At 41.7% G+C, this 15,948-nt stretch overlaps 1 protein-coding gene across 1 annotated transcript in view; it reads right to left on the bottom strand.

Moving 5' to 3' along the window:
• Syt9 (synaptotagmin 9) overlaps positions 1 to 15,948 on the bottom strand; it is a 166,270-nt gene that overhangs the window by 91,307 nt on the left and 59,015 nt on the right. The window contains exon 3 of the mRNA XM_075971817.1: positions 12,792 to 13,338. Coding sequence (XP_075827932.1) covers positions 12,792 to 13,338 — 547 coding nt within the window. The remainder of the gene's footprint in view (positions 1 to 12,791; positions 13,339 to 15,948) is intronic.

Below are 15,948 nucleotides of genomic sequence, written 5' to 3'. Positions count from 1 at the left end.
CAAGACAGTTAGGGACCACTGTGCCCTCAATGCCTAGAACGCTGCCTCCCATCAAAGAAACAATGAGTGAAGGGTAAGAGATAAGACCAGGGTTTGTTTGTTGGTTTGTTTGTTTTTGTTTTTTGAGGCAGAGTTTCTCTGTGTTTCTTGGCTGTCCTGGAACTGGCTTTGTAGACCAGGGTAGCCTCAAACTCATTGAGATCCACCTGTCTCTGCTTACCAAGAGCTGGGATTAAAGGCATGCACCACCACCGTCCAGTCTGAGGGTTTCCTTTCTGACCCAACAGTCAACCCTTGACTTCAAAACTAGACTTTTTTCACAAGCCACCTATGCAAAAATCCATCACAGGTATTCAACCTCAGGATGTACTTCCCTGTAATGATTTAGCTTTCAACATGTTTAATATTGCAAAACATAATGAAGGGCTGGTGGTGTGGCTCAGCAGGTAGGAGTGCTTGCTGTCAAGGCCGAAGACCTTGAGTTCAATCCATTGAACCTACACAGTGGAAGGAGAAAATACTCTCATAAGATTTTCTCTGCCCTCCACATGAGTGCCATAGTGCACACCCACATACACACACTTTAAAGAGCCACAATAGAAGGCTTGGGGTGCAGCTTGACATGTGCCAAGACCCTGGGGGTAGGGGGAGAAATATTAAAAAAAAAAAAAGGAGCATACCTTTCAGTGTTAAATATTTAAAACCAAGTAGTGCACTTCCTGGAGAAATGTTTATGATGTGTGGCCTAGCTGAATGTGTAGGTCAGTTGGAATGTTTAAAAAGCCACCCAAGCTCATCTTAATCCTAAATGCATTCTGGATGTTTTCCCCTGTGACGGTTAACCGAGAGGAAACCAGATGGGGACCTGCTGGAGAGGAGGGGCTCTGCAAGAAACGAAGCCTGACTGGCCAATGACCCAGTGCTTCCTGTCTGTAGAGCAATGGCCTAGATTTCCCACGTAGCCAGAGAGTGGGGCTGGGGAGATCAAGACTGCAAACATGGCTGCATTCCAAAGCAGCTTCCTAAGAAACAGCTCACCCCCTCACGCCCCCGCCATGTTTATTTAGACTCCCCTTAATTAGAGCATTGCAGCATGCAGGCATAATCCAATCTGAAGGAACATTTCCCTGGAGAGCCATCTGTCAGAATTAGACCACCCTGAGCTACTGGACAGTAAGGCAGTACTGTAAATACCACAGACTGCTTGGATTCTCCAAAGGCTCAAAACTCATTTTCCAAGCAAGCATACGCCGATCCTGGGGAGGAGGCTTTCTGTCAGGAAGCTGCCTTGCTGTTCTGGACAGTAACGGTTCCAAAGACAGATCATTAAAGCTTGTCCCAGGGGGACGTTCTCCCCGACTAGTGTCACCTTTCTTCAGAGATGAAATTGCTGTCCTTGACAAATCTATTAAGCTCTCCTTGAGTTGTTGCAGGATCTAAAGAAGTTTCTCCACTCATCCTGTGTCTTTGGCAGCCTCCTTCTCAGGACAAGGCAAGTTGACTAGCCTAGAAGAGCGTAGGGTAGGAGGCAGGATAGGGGAAGAGGTAGGGATCAGGTCTCTTCTCAGCATTCCCATCATGTCCCTCCACTACAGAGGTGATGTGGGACACAGTCTCTCCTGTATCCTCATCTTCTTGCCCCTTTCCCATCTTTCTGTCACGCCACCGTGCTCTGTTTAGATCTTGACAAGGTTGGTATACGCATCCCTCAGATGCTGATCTTGCAGGATGCTCAAATAAGTAATAAAGATGGAGTGACAGGAGACATCAAGAGAAAGGAGAGGACTAACAAAATGGGGACTGGAGAAGTACTTCTATTGGAAAAGTGTTTGGTACATAAGCACCAGGACCTGAGTTTGGATCTCTAGCACCCGTGTAAAAGCCGCGTGTATTCACACATGTCTGTGATCCTAGCAATGGGGGAGGGGCAGAGATAGGCAGATCCCTGGAGCTCACTGTCCAAAAAGGCTAGTCAGTCAGTGACTGCTGGGTTCACAGAGAGACCCTGAGACCCCGTCTCAGAAAAGATAAGGATGTAGGTGATAGTAGAAGACTCTGGACATGGACCTCTGTCCCCCACTACACGTATGTGCTATGACTTACATACACGTCAGGTACACACATATCATATACATGTACACACATACACACATGAATAACAAAATGGTCCTTATCCATATATGCTATAGCAGTCAATGCATAAAATATAAGCCATCTGTGATTAAAGTATCAGACACAATATATAGTAATATTAGGTATTGGTGAGAATACAGTTTGGAAGGAGAAATCCTGCAGGTGGTACAGTACACTACCTTAGAATTTTCTTTGACAATTCCCAGATATAAACACTGGACAAATTCTTGCTCCTATTGAGTAGGAGTATGCATAAGAAAGTATAATGACAATAGTTTCTAAAGTAAAAACATAGTAGCCGGGCAGCAGTGGCCCACGCCTTTAATCCCAGCACTCGGGAGGCAGAGGCAGGCAGATCTCTGTGAGTTCGAGGCCAGCCTGGTCTACAAGAGCTAGTGCCAGGACAGTCTCCAAAGCTATAGAGAAACACCGTATTGAAAAAAAATAAACAAACTTAGTATCAACTGCATAAATTATGGTATGCCATACAACAGTTATGAAAACATCACTACAGAAAATAAAGCTAGGCACGGGGACTCTTGTCTACATTCCTAACACTGGGGCGTTGGAGACAAGTGAATCTGGTGTTCAATGTCATCTCAGTTCCACAATCAAACTAAAAACAATATATGTTCCAAGATACTCTGTCTCAAAAAAACAAACAAAAACACAAAAAACAAATAAATACAATTAAGTTAAAGACTATTATTATGTACATGAACATCAATTATTTATACAACATCATAGTTAACATAGTTTACAGAATAATATAGTGAATGTTATTTCTTTCAAATAAATTTCAAAAGTAGGAAAAACTGAACTCCCTATTGTTATATGGTAAATTATTAAAAAAAACCAAAGGAACTAAATGTCTGTATATTGATTACTTATAAGAAAGCTTCGGGGGGACAGTCAAGGGACACACAGAATGCTGTAAAAAGACTGACAATATCCTCCTTATTGAGAGAAGTTCTGCACTAACCAGTGTTCATTTGTTGCTATTTTAAAATCATATGCATGCATTATACACTCTGCTGTCTGCATTACAACTCCATCTATAACAGAGCTTCTCAACTTTGCTAATGCTGAGACCCTTTAATACAGTTCCTCATGTTGTGGTGACCCACCCAACCACAAAATTATTTTGTTGCTAATCCATAACTGCAATTTTGCCACTGTTAAGAATCATAATGTAGGCCGGGCGGTGGTGGTGCACACCTTTAATCCCAGCACTCGGGAGGCAGAGGCAGGCGGATCTCTGTGAGTTCGAGGCCAGCCTGGTCTACAAGAGCTAGTTCCAGGACAGGAACCAAAAGCTACGGAGAAACCCTGTCTCGAAAAATCAAAAAAAAAAAAAAAAAGAATCATAATGTAAATATCTGATATGCAGAATATCTGATGTGCAACCCCTCTGAAAGGGTATAGGGGTCATGGGCCACAGGTCAAGTCCCACTGATCTGAAATGTCAGATGCTTTGCTGTGTTTCAACAATCATGCTATCATGAAAGCTCCTGAGGTCTGTCTGTAAGAGGCCTGTAGCTTCACGCTCCCTTTGTTTCAAGTGCTCCATCCCACCGCTCTTCCTGCCATGTCCCTCTCTTAAGCAGTCCAAACAGCAGGGTGATTATGCATGAGATGGGTAATGAGTAGAAAAACAATGCAAAGTTAGAGTCAGTGGATCCTCGGAGAAACAGCTCAGTAGACCCCAGCAATGGCCAGATTCCCGAGAGCCACTTAGATGGAACGTGGCTTCCCAGGCACCTAGTGCAAACTAGTTTTCTATAGGGCTTTCCAGTCCTTAGCATCAGTGAACCGAGCAGTGCTTAGGGTGTTTAGTCCCATGTGTGGTGATATCCTGAGAAGGTGTCATCATCTGGAACCAGCTAGAAAAGCCAATCTTCCCCCCAACCTTGCCTTTTGGTGATGTCACACTGGCAACCTGAAATCAGGCTTGCTGGGAGTAACTACAACACAGGAATCAGCAAATGCTACAGGTCAGCTATCCTTTCTCCCCTGGGTCCCATCCTCCAGCCTGGTGACACCATCTACTAGCATACCTTAGATATGACACAGTTGGAAAACCGTATGATCATTGCCTGTGTATTGCAGAAAAATGGGATGATGTCCATTCCCACTAGTAAGCTCTGATTGGAGAGTGCCCGCCTCACCTGCATTCAGCCACACAGAACACGCACAGATAGACATCCCTGACATCCTTTCCTGCCTCAGCAGAACTACATACCCATCGCTCTCAGATCGGGAAATGGTCTAATGCTCATGGGAAATATAGGGAAATTCCCAAACTGACTACTACAAATTGCTGAAAATGGCTTAGTAAGTAAAACTTAATGAAAACATAGTTTTTAAAGTATTAATGACTTAATGACCTATGTTGTAATACGCCCCTTTCTGAATGCAATCTATCCATGTTGGCAGAATGGGGTTCTCCTAACTTCTCTGTCACCAGGTAAGATCTGTGACACCCTCTCTTGGGAAGAGTCCGAGCAGACCACAGAGAACCTCTGAGTCACCAGCTAAGAAGCAGAGCACCAAGAAGGATTTCTGATGTGTCTCAGGCCTGTTTGCCTTTGTGCCAGTAATAAATGCCAAGGGCATGGGCCTGACAGTCACTGTTTCTGCTGAGCACCAAACACAGGCTCCCTGAATTCTGACCTCCTGCCAGGATCTGCCCTCTCTCTCTTGACTAAGAAAAATCTCCACCAAGGTCCATTATATTATTACTGATCTGATTTCCATGGCTGAGATTAAAACCTATCATTTTTATATTCAATAATTCCAATTTTATTCATCCAGGAAAGCATGAAGATTAAGTTTTATTTCAATGTGAGTATTTATAAATCTCACACTCTCTCCAAAGGAATAAAAACTTAATAGAGATTAATTGGTTCACGGGTTTACTTTTACATAACACCTTCACGTCCAGTATCCCTAAAGCCTGACCAAATGAAGCCTTCACAGGAACTTCATTTTATTCACTATTCTAGTAAGATAAAAGATGGACTTGAGTTATCATGTGGTACACACCTGTAATCACAATACTCAGGAGACTGAGGCAGGGGATTACCAGTGCTGGGCTAGCCTGGTCTACATAGTGAGATCCTAGTTCATGAGAGAAATCTTATAGACCTTATTTTTAGACACTATCATGGAGGTAGGGTACCAGTCAAGAACAAGTTGGCTTCTGCATTTAACATCATAGTTGACCAGGAAGAAATACAACTTAACAAATGCACAGAAGAAAACAGTGTATGTAATGCTTGAAGTACAGAGTGACAGGGAAGGGAAATACAGAAAGACTTTTCCCAATCCAGGACTTAGAACGTTCGTCTTTTAAGATGGGACACAAGAGCTTGGTGGAGTTAGCAGGCGAAGAGGACAGAGAGATAAACCAACAAATCCCATCATGTGAACTAAATAGAGTGACCGCTGCAAAGGAATCCCAATTCCCACTCAGCTGCTGTCCAGTTATAAATCCCTGGCTGAATCTCTTACTGGGGCATCCTTCTAAGGTTCACCTGACAAATTAAAAGTTTAGATTGTAGGATTTGTATAGTTTTATTAGATGGCAAAATGAACATAATAAATGGATATTCAGTTAGTATAAGCAAAAAAGAAGCATTTTTAAAAACAATCTTCAGGCAGTATGGCAGTTCCCAGCATTAAGGCAAATGTTCAAAAAACCGCCTCCAGGTAAGTAATAACACTAGCTTATAAAATCCTTCTCAGTGTGCAGCAGAGCTAATGAAGAAGAAATAAAATTTTTCAGTCACTAGAAACAATAACTTTGAATCCATCGACATAAGTAGGCCCTGGAGGTTGGAAGGAGTGGAATGTGCTCTAGTGTGTAGCTCCTGGGATTCAAAGGACTGTGAGACAGTCCTGCCTAAGGCTTGGTTCCTAAAGCCCAAGAGTCACATTGTTTAAGATGACTGAAACAGTAGATAGTGAGGGTATATCCTGTCTTGGAATTCACCTAGAAAAAGGAGGAAAACCATTGGTATAACCAGTTTCCAACTGATAATACAAACTGCCCACCACTCAAAACTCTAAAGCTCAGCATTTAGCTTAAAGTGGTCATCTTGACATCTTACAGGCACAATCTTAAATCATGGTTGAAGGAATGTATTTTAAAGCACACATTGAAATTTCTGTAAAGTTTTAAGCCAGACAAACTTATAGTAACAAATAAAATAAGCAGTAAGACCTGATGAGTTGTTAGCCAATAGAAATACCAAGGAAAAGAACGAGGGCTGCCTAGATCTCAATTGGAGCCATGAGGAACCAAATACAAAAGAAAATATGCATGAAACTGTGAAATACATTCATGTATACATTTCTACATGTATAGTACCTATATATTGGTATGTATATGAGGGGGGAAGGTAATCAAATAAATTAGACAAACACAAAATGTTTAAATAATGAAAAAAAATAAATGGCTTAAAATTTTCCAGAACTGATTTGAGAAAAGATGCTCAGATTCAGGACTATACTCAACCAAGATAAACAAAAAGAAATGCCTAATTAACAATGTTATAAATAAAGTATAGAACACTAAGGAGGAAAGGAAGATCTGGAGATCAATAAAAAAGGAAAATTGACATACGAAGTAAAATGGCACACTAAATATTGACTTTAAAAAGGAAGTTAGGCAACCATGGAATGATAGCTTCACATTGCCCAAATCAAAGGAACAGAGAGTTTTATTCTCCTAAATTTTTTTTTTTTTTTTTTTTAGTTTTTCGAGACAGGGTTTCTCTGTGGCTTTGAAGCCTGTCCTGGAACTAGCTCTGTAGACCAGGCTGGCCTCGAACTCACAGAGATCCGCCTGCCTCTGCCTCCCGAGTGCTGGGATTAAAGGCGTGCGCCACCACCGCCCGGCTTTCTCCTAAATTTTTATTTCCTGAAAAGTAACCTTCAAAAAATAATCTTAAAATGAAAACACATTTGGGAGAAGCAGGTTTGAAAGAAGGTTATGGCTAGTCTAAGGACATTCCAAGAAACAGACCTCACGGTTTCACTCTCTTCACTTCCTTGTGGTCTGATCCTCAGGAGATGCCAGACAGCAAGGGAGTCTCTCCAGTGTGGAGAGAGAAGTAAAAACTTCAAGGTCACCAGAAGCACCAAGCAGGAATGACTGGAAGGTCCAAAATACTCCTCCAACTAAGGTGATGAAGTAAAAACTACCTTGCTCTCAGAACAAACAAGAATAGCACATGAGGAGAACTTTATGAACCATTCCCATGCAACAATGTAGAACACAAACTGCACTCTGCAGCATACAGAAGAAGACAACACGTCAGAGCAAGTTTGGATGAATGTAGGATTATGGGACTAGTGAAAATTAGAAAACTATAATTAAAGACTCTCTCAAAATCACAGCATTTGAGAGAGGGACATGCTTTCTAATGTAACTCAGTCTACTAGGAACAATGAGAGACTTTTTATTTAACACAGGGTTTTCCTATGCAGCTCATGATGGCTTCAGATTTGTAATTCTCTTGCTTCAGTTTCTTGCATGCTGGAATTGACGGTGTGAGATATCATCCTTGGCAGAGGAATGCATCCTGAATATGATGAAGGGACCCGCAGAATTCCTCTAGGAAAAACCATACTCTCTAGGAATGTAAAGACATTCTGTCTAAAATATGCAAGAAGTCAAAGATGTCTGCTCCCATATTTACTAGTTCATACTCTACTGGATGACATAGTTTGTACATTAACAAATGACAACAAAATCAAAAATAGTAGTATAAGACATAAATAGGATAGATCAAGAAGCAGGAAAGCCATCATAATTCATATATAAGCGATTATTTATGGAGAAAATTCAGTAGCACCTATAAGAATTAAGAATTTTATAAGAGAAACATACAAAATTTCACTTATATATCTATAGTAGTCAGAAAATGCTATTTTACAAGTTACCACTTATGGTAACAAAAAGGCATAGCTAACTACAAATCCAACAAGAGTCTAGCCAGAACTTTATGTAGGAAAACCACAAAGCCTGAGGGTAGGCTTCAACTAAAGACGACATAAATGGAAAGAACACTGTCAATACAGAGATGTGTACTTCTGTGAGCTGTAGGCAGAGACTGTTCTTTTGTTTCCCAACTGCTCAGACCTGAATAATCACACAGAAACTATATTAATTACAATACTGTTTGGCCAATTACTCAGGCATATTTTTAGCTAGCTCTTACATCTTGAACTAATCCATTTTTATTAATCTATGTAGCAGTATGAGGCTGTGGCTTATGGGTAAGGATTCAGCTTCTTTCTCCTTCGACAGCTACATGGTATCTCCTGATTCCACCTATTCATATTCATTCTCTCTCTCTCTCTCCTGCTTGCCTGCCTACCTACCTGGCTTTACTCTGCAATGCCATCGGCTAAAACAGCTTTATTCATCAACCAATAAAAGCAACACATATACAAAAAGACATCCACATCAGTAAACTGCCCCATGGATTTCACATACTCTGAAATTAGATGAGAATAAACCTTTGCTCATACTAGGCAAATGCTTTACCCAACGTCTCTAGAACATAACAGGCAATGCCATGACAGGGCTGAACAAATGCTTTGTAGAAATACTTTCAGCTTAATTGAGGATCCAGAGTCCCTGGGAAGACTACAGAACTATATCGGCATATGGCCAAAACAAGCTGAAAATGAAAGAGAGAAAATCTAACTTTAAAAACAAAACTATATTTTCCTTTGATCTGGTTCTTATACTGATGGTTTTAGATACTAAAAAAAGATTTTTTTTTGGTTGACAATACGGCTCTAAATATTATGCAAAAAATCAAGTATCAGTGGAAACTGAACTAAAAGAAGGTGCATTATGGAATAAGAGTAATTGGCAACATGTGCAGTTTGAAGGTGTATGCAGTCTCAACACTTCTACAGTGAGATGGGAGACAGGCTCAAAGGCAGGCAAACCTAGAGATGTAGAGTATGAAGCTCAGGCACAAAGCCAAAGAGACCTTGCTCTTCCTAGTAGATATAAAGCAAGAACCAGCTCCTCAAAGTTGTCCTTTGACCTCCGTAGTTGGCAAATGGAAATACTTATTCAACCCTCCACACACAAATAAAAATCACAATAAGTCACCACAGTAAGTATACATACTCCCATAAACTGACAGGAGGTACAGAACATATAGCTAACATAGGCTTGCATCCAGACTAAACAAAGAACTTAGATTGCCATGGAAGAGAAAACAGCAGAAAAGTGTGCAAAATAAGCACCTCACAAGGAAGACAAACACATAAAAATATGGTCAACCTTGCAGCCAAGAAGAAAGCAGTCATACGCCACTTCACATGGACACACATACACCCTAACCAGCAGGAGGAGAGCAAGAGTTGGTGAGAAAGTGGAGCACTGGGAATGGTGGCATCTCACCAGGAGGGGCATCCATTTGAGCAGCCTCCGTGGAAATGGCCTTGTAAGTACTTGGAAATGTTGAACACCTGTATCTTAACTTCAACAGGGAATACACTCTAAAAAACTGTGGTACATGTGAACCGTTAGACAAACATAAAACCATTCTGTTATTCTATTCTGAATCACAAGCAATTAATAACCTGAATGTCATCAATGCAAGAATGCTAAGGGGCTGGAACCATGTCTCCATAGTTAAGGACACTTACTGCTCTTGCAGAAGCCCCAGGCTCAGTTTCCAGGACCCACATAGTGACACTCAACTGCCTGTACCTTCAGTTCTGACACCCTTCTGGCCTTCTAGGTACCAGGCACAGACATACGTGCAACCAAAATAGTTACCCATAAAATAAAAATCAATCGATAAAATCTTTCCAAAAAGAATATTTGTCATAAGTTAGAATAACTAAATTCTATATACTATGAAACCACATCCACTGCATACTTCTCTGTTGTTAAATGTTATAATTAATGTTGAGCGTAAAAAATGGTAAGTCAAAGAAGAGCTATGAAAAGTAGGAACAAAATTTCAACACACACACACACACTTGTCACAATGTAAGTAAAATTCAGGGTAGTGGAAGGCACTATGGGAACAGAACACCAAGGGTAAAAGTACGGTATGGGCTCTTCTTCACGCTGGTGGTCTCATGCCTGCTTGTTTAACCATTTTCTCATTGTTCTGCTGGCACATATTATACACATGGCATTTCATGCTTCTGCATTACTAAAGCAAATCTTAGTGAACATGTATTGCTGATGGGAGTGAAAATGGGTACAGCCCCTTTGGATATCAGTATGGTGATTTCTCAGAAAATTAGGAAACTAACCTTCCTGAAGACCCAGCAATACCATTTTTGGGTATACACCCAAAAGATGCTCAATCATGCCACAAGGACATGTGTTCAAGTGTGTTCATAGCAGCATTGTTTGTCATAGCCAGAGCTTGGAAACAACCTAAATGCTCCTTGACTAAAAAATGGATAAGCAAAATGTGGTACATTTACACAATGGAGTACTACACAGCAGAAAAAAATAATAACATCTTGAAATTTGCAGGCAAATGGATGGATCTAGAAAACATCATAATGAGTGAGGTAACCCACACCCAGAAAGACAAATACCATATGTACTCACTCATAAGTGGTTTTTAGACATAAAGCAAAGAAAACCAGCCTACAAACTCACAATCCCAGAGAACCTAGACAATAATGAGGACCCTAAAAGAGACATGCATGGATCTAATCTACATGGGAAGTAGAAAAAGGCAAGATCTCCTGAGTAAATTGGGAGCATGAGGACAATGGGAGAAGGCTAAAGGGAGGGGGGGGGAAGGAAATGAGGGAAGCAGAGAAAAGTAACTAGCTCAATAAAATCAATAAAAAAAAAGAATCTCTGTTCTCAGTTTCTGGACACAGTCACATTAAACAATATGAGAAAGATTATGAAAGAGTCTGTAATTCCACTCAAAGCACCTCCCCTCTCCCATGGACATCCTAAAGCCTGGGTAAATGTTTCATGATGAGACATGCATTCTTCTTAACTCTTTTGCCATCCAGAATTTTCCAACAATGATCTAGAAACCTTTAGTTCTGGAAGAGGGCTACAATGGTACTCATCTCATAGCTAGAAGATCTCCGCAGCCTGATACCCTACTCCTGTCCCACAGGAGTGAGGAGATGTTTCCACCAGGGACCTGCCTCACCTGGACTGTGATCAGCCTCTGTGTACAGGCTGATGCTCTCTTTGCAAAACACCTAGATGGGAACATCCAGATCCCACTGAGCTTCCCAGAACTCCTCTAGCTAGTTGATGACTATGCCAGAACCTTACAAAGAGTCTGTGTGGATGGCGTGAACAAGGCCTCCCTACTCAAACCCGAGATCAAGACTTCATCAGGGCTCATCATCATGGTTGGCTTCTCTACCCATAGAGATTTGTTAAATGGCCCAGGAAGTGCTATTCTGGAAACAATAAATCTTCCCTATGATGAACACCATTTCTATTTCATTTGTTTAAGCCTCCTCAGTTGCCTTTTGATATTGTCTGCTGGGATTTGAAGATAATCCTTGCTCTCCCCAGCATGCAATTTTGAGTTTACAAATGGTATACTTTCTCAAGGTGAAGAGGTCTGTTCCTTTCATGATATCCCAAATTATTCTCTACACCTTCTCCTCTTTCCAGACAGGAAGATGGAGCCACTATGACCTTGGCCACACTTTCCTTACATAGATAGCATGGCAAAGTTGGCACAGGTACTTTAGGGCATGTGGAGGGGACCTTTAAGGTCTGAGGAAGGCCCCAGATCATAAATATATCTGAGGCCTGAAGAGTACAGTGCGGGTATTTGGTCCTGGGGTAAAGACCTCGGGGTCCTCTTCTTTAGCAGAGTGAGTCTTTCATTCCCCCAAGGCTCAATCCAAGTTGAATCAGTGCCTGAACCAGATAGTGATGCAAAGGTGAGGAGGGCAACTCTGGTCTCAAGTAAAGGCACCAAGAGTTGCCTCAGGGAAACTGATCAGGTATCTTGAAAGCATCAGTTCCCTGAGAAAGTCCAGTTTTGCTCAGCCTGGAGCTTCAGGAAGGCTCAGCAGGGAGTGACAAGGATGCAAATGGTGTAAAAGCATCCCATGGGGCGCCATCGAAATGTAAATATGGCTACATAGAATCTCTGCCTCCTCTCCTAAGTCTGACATGAAACCCGACCATTTGTGCAACAGTTTAGCCATCTTTTCAGACTGGCTTTCTTATCATTTTAATTAATGAGTTTTATGTTTGAAATGACAATGCTCAGTCTTCTCAAGCACTCCCAGGCTCAGGATTAAAACTGAGGATCTGATCTTGGAAGCACTGCCGAACCAGTAGGAGAACCAAGGCATGGACTTGGTGCTGCCAACCAGGTGATGGACTGTCAGCTGTACAATACAGTGTACAAGATGCCAGGACCCAGTTAGTATAACCCGAGAGAGCTCTCAAGAAAATGTTGTGAGGACTGACAGAGAGCAGGAAAAGTGATTCCTTCACGGGTTTTTGCAAATTATTCTTGTATATATATCAAAATCAATGTTGTTTATAAACCAATGGCTCCAGACACACAAAGAGCATCTGGAGAAATATGTAAGGAGTCTGTTTCCCTGAAAACTAAGAAGCAATCCCTCCACCCCAAACGAAGCAATGCTAGACTCACGTTAGTGACATACTCGATATCCTTCCAAAGGATGCACTCCCTGGGGAAATCAGCCAAGTCGAAGAAGTGGTCCACCACCACTTGACCAATCAAGTCATGGCGAGAGAACCTGTCAAAGTCATACACAGAGAAGTGAAGCTTCCGTGCTTCAAGGTCATTGTAGGGAACAGGAAATAAAAACACCTCATCAAATACAGGGTTCAGGGTCTTCCTGTGAACTTTAGTCTGGTGTTTTGTTTTCCGATCAGGAAGCAAGTAGATCTTGACATAAGGATCTGAAGTCCCAGAGAAGTCCTTGGCAGGCAGATTGACGGCTTTGTGTATCTTCACGATAAGCTGTTCCAAGTCGCAGTCATATTTTAAAATGAAGTTCAGTTTCCCACAAGCTTTGCTGTGACTCCTCCTCCCGTCGTCATTGTCCAGTGACCGCTGCTTATATAATTCTGGTTTAATTCTACCAATCCCAGTCAACTGCTCTTGCCTCTGAAGCTGCTGGATATTAAAGTCCGGGTTCGACAGGTTGAGTTGTCTTCGGATTGAGTTGTGCCTTAAATGAAGAGCAGACACAGCAGAGTTATAACCTCATTTGCTGTCTGTCTTTCAGAAACGTGTTCCTGGAATGTCAGTGTGCTGTTATATCGGAGAAGTGTCTTATCTCTATTGGTCTTTCTTTGTCTTTTTGTCCTAAACTCAAAATGCTCATCATGGGACTGATGTGACCAAAGCTGCTCCCTACAGTTTTAGGCTAAAATTTGAAGCTTGGTATCAGGAAACGAACTTAAAAGCACATGATCCAAGAGTGTTAAAGGTTTTTATGTACTTTCTAAATGGTCTAATGTGCATCAGAGCCTATCTGGCTGGTAGGATATGAAGATTTGCATGAACAAGCTTCTTGAAGAAGAAAATTACTCACCTTTAGATAATATCGCCAAAATAATTGGCTATGTGTCGTGTTAGAAAGAATGGATATTTCTCAAGCTAGGTGTGGTGGTGGCTGATGCTTGTAATTCTAGCACTTGGGAGGCAGAGATGCAATGTTACCACTGAGTTCAGAGCCAGCCTACGCTGCAAAAACCAACCAAACTAAAGATATCTTTCTCTATATTACATGAAATGTCTACTACTGGTTTATAGCTTTATAAGGACACAAATTCTTACTGGTTCAGAAAAATTATTTCATTGTGAAAACAGAGGTTTTTACTATTGTAAAGATTAACAGCACAGGGGTATGCATGCTTGCAAGAGATTGTGCTTGTGACTGGGGCCTCTGTCAGGATAGAGAAGACACTGTTGTTCCACATGGGTTATCAACAAGTGAGAGGTTTCTTTCTATAAATTTATTATTTGTATGTGTGTACACATGTCTAAGGGTGTCCAGAAAAGCCAGAAGAAGAGGGTGTCACATCCTCTGAGCTAGATTGTCGGTTGTTGTCATCTACCTAGTATGGCTGCTTGCCCCAAATTCTAGTCCTCTGAAAGAGCAGCAAGTACTCTAACTGCTGACACATTTCTCTATGCCCCAGAGGCTTCACTTCTGAAATAAACACCATTGAGAAAAAAAATTAAAGATGAGCTACCATAAATTAGAGATAAATTAAGGAAGGCTAGATACTGATATTAGCAAATTAGACTTTGCTAATGGAGTCAGTCTTCACCTCTAAACATGAGACAGAAGTTTCCCTAATGTTTCCTTTAAATCCCTTCCCTTCCATTCCCTTCCCTTCCCTTCCCTTGCCTTCCCTTCCCGACTCCCTCATGAAATAACCATGTGAAAATGGGATCTATAGACCCAAAACATGTTTTAAACCATTCTCCTTTTTATAGCTCAGATGTTGTCACGCAGGCATCCTGATGCATCCTAACATAGCGCCCTGATCACTAATCACCCACATAGCAGCCCAAGATTGCTGTCACAGAACTGCCAGCTTGTACCTGTCACTCAGTGCAGCGCACAGCGAGCAGACATATCCCAGGTTCAAAATTTCCCAAGCATACAAGACTGTACAGTCTGAAGGCACTGCTGCAGATTATGATTTCTCCTAGAGACATCCACAGTGCGAAAGGTGATTTAGAGGAGGTCAGAAAGGCAGGAGATGCTTTTAAGTGGTCAACCTGGCTGTCCATTAGTGTAGCCAGGTCACTCCCTTATCCAGAAGTGGAGCCACTGTGGAGCAAGAAAAGGCTTTAAGCTTGCCCTGCTGGCCTTTGTGTGCAAGAGGGACAGGCACAGAGTTAACAATCATCCTGCCCTAGACAGAAACCAGAAGAGATGAGGGTATCAGTCCCATGTCTATCTGCTTTTCATCCTTCTTTCCAAGTTAGATTCAGAAGTCCATATTGCAGTAAAAGCTACTTTATTCCATTCTGGCTAAGGACTAGTTCATGGGACTAATAGGTGATAATAGTTAGTGGTACTGTTTATGAAATAAAACCACTCTCTTAACAGACAGTGTATATGGCCTTGGGATATGGTTCAGTGGATAGAGTACTTGCCTATCACATGCCAAGCACCGGGTTCAATCTTCAGCACAACTTAAAGTTGGGTACATTGGGGCATGCCTATCATCCTAATGCAGGAGGTAGAGGTTAGGAAGCTCACATATTCAAGATCATGCTTGACAATATGGCAAGTGAGACCCCCTTCTCGGAGACAGCCACTGAGGGCTTCTACTCAGGACTTGAGTCTGATTGAGCAGCACTGTGCTACACTCTTGCTGGGTTTCTGCTAAGAAGACTCCGTGCATAGCAGGTTACCTTCATGCTTTTATAGTTCTGGATGGAGAGTCATCACAGAAAAAAGTTGTCTGCACCCATGTCTGTGGAACTATCATATGGAGCACATTTTAATTTAAATTTAAGATAAACAGAATTGCCTTCTTAGCAGTGAAGCAAATTCTGCTCAACATACCTGTTCTCTTAGTCATGAAATCTGAAGAGATTAGTATTACACGTTTGGCTCTTCCTAACCACAAGGGATTGCCAGATGGCAAAGGGAATGGACTGGAGAGGGCATTATGGAGACATTTCTGCTTCAGAGGCAGAAGCAAAATCTCATTCCCTGAGAAGGTGCAGGAAGTTCCTTATTCCAAATTCCAAAACAAATTGCATCAGTAAAGGGCTTGCTTTGAACATACAAAAATCTGAGTTAAGGGGATGG

The sequence above is a fragment of the Microtus pennsylvanicus genome, chromosome 5 (genome assembly GCF_037038515.1).
Source record: "Microtus pennsylvanicus isolate mMicPen1 chromosome 5, mMicPen1.hap1, whole genome shotgun sequence".
NCBI classification, from domain to species: domain Eukaryota; kingdom Metazoa; phylum Chordata; class Mammalia; order Rodentia; family Cricetidae; genus Microtus; species Microtus pennsylvanicus.
Note: the sequence above shows the minus strand (reverse complement) of the source record. Positions and strands in the feature narration are given on the sequence as shown.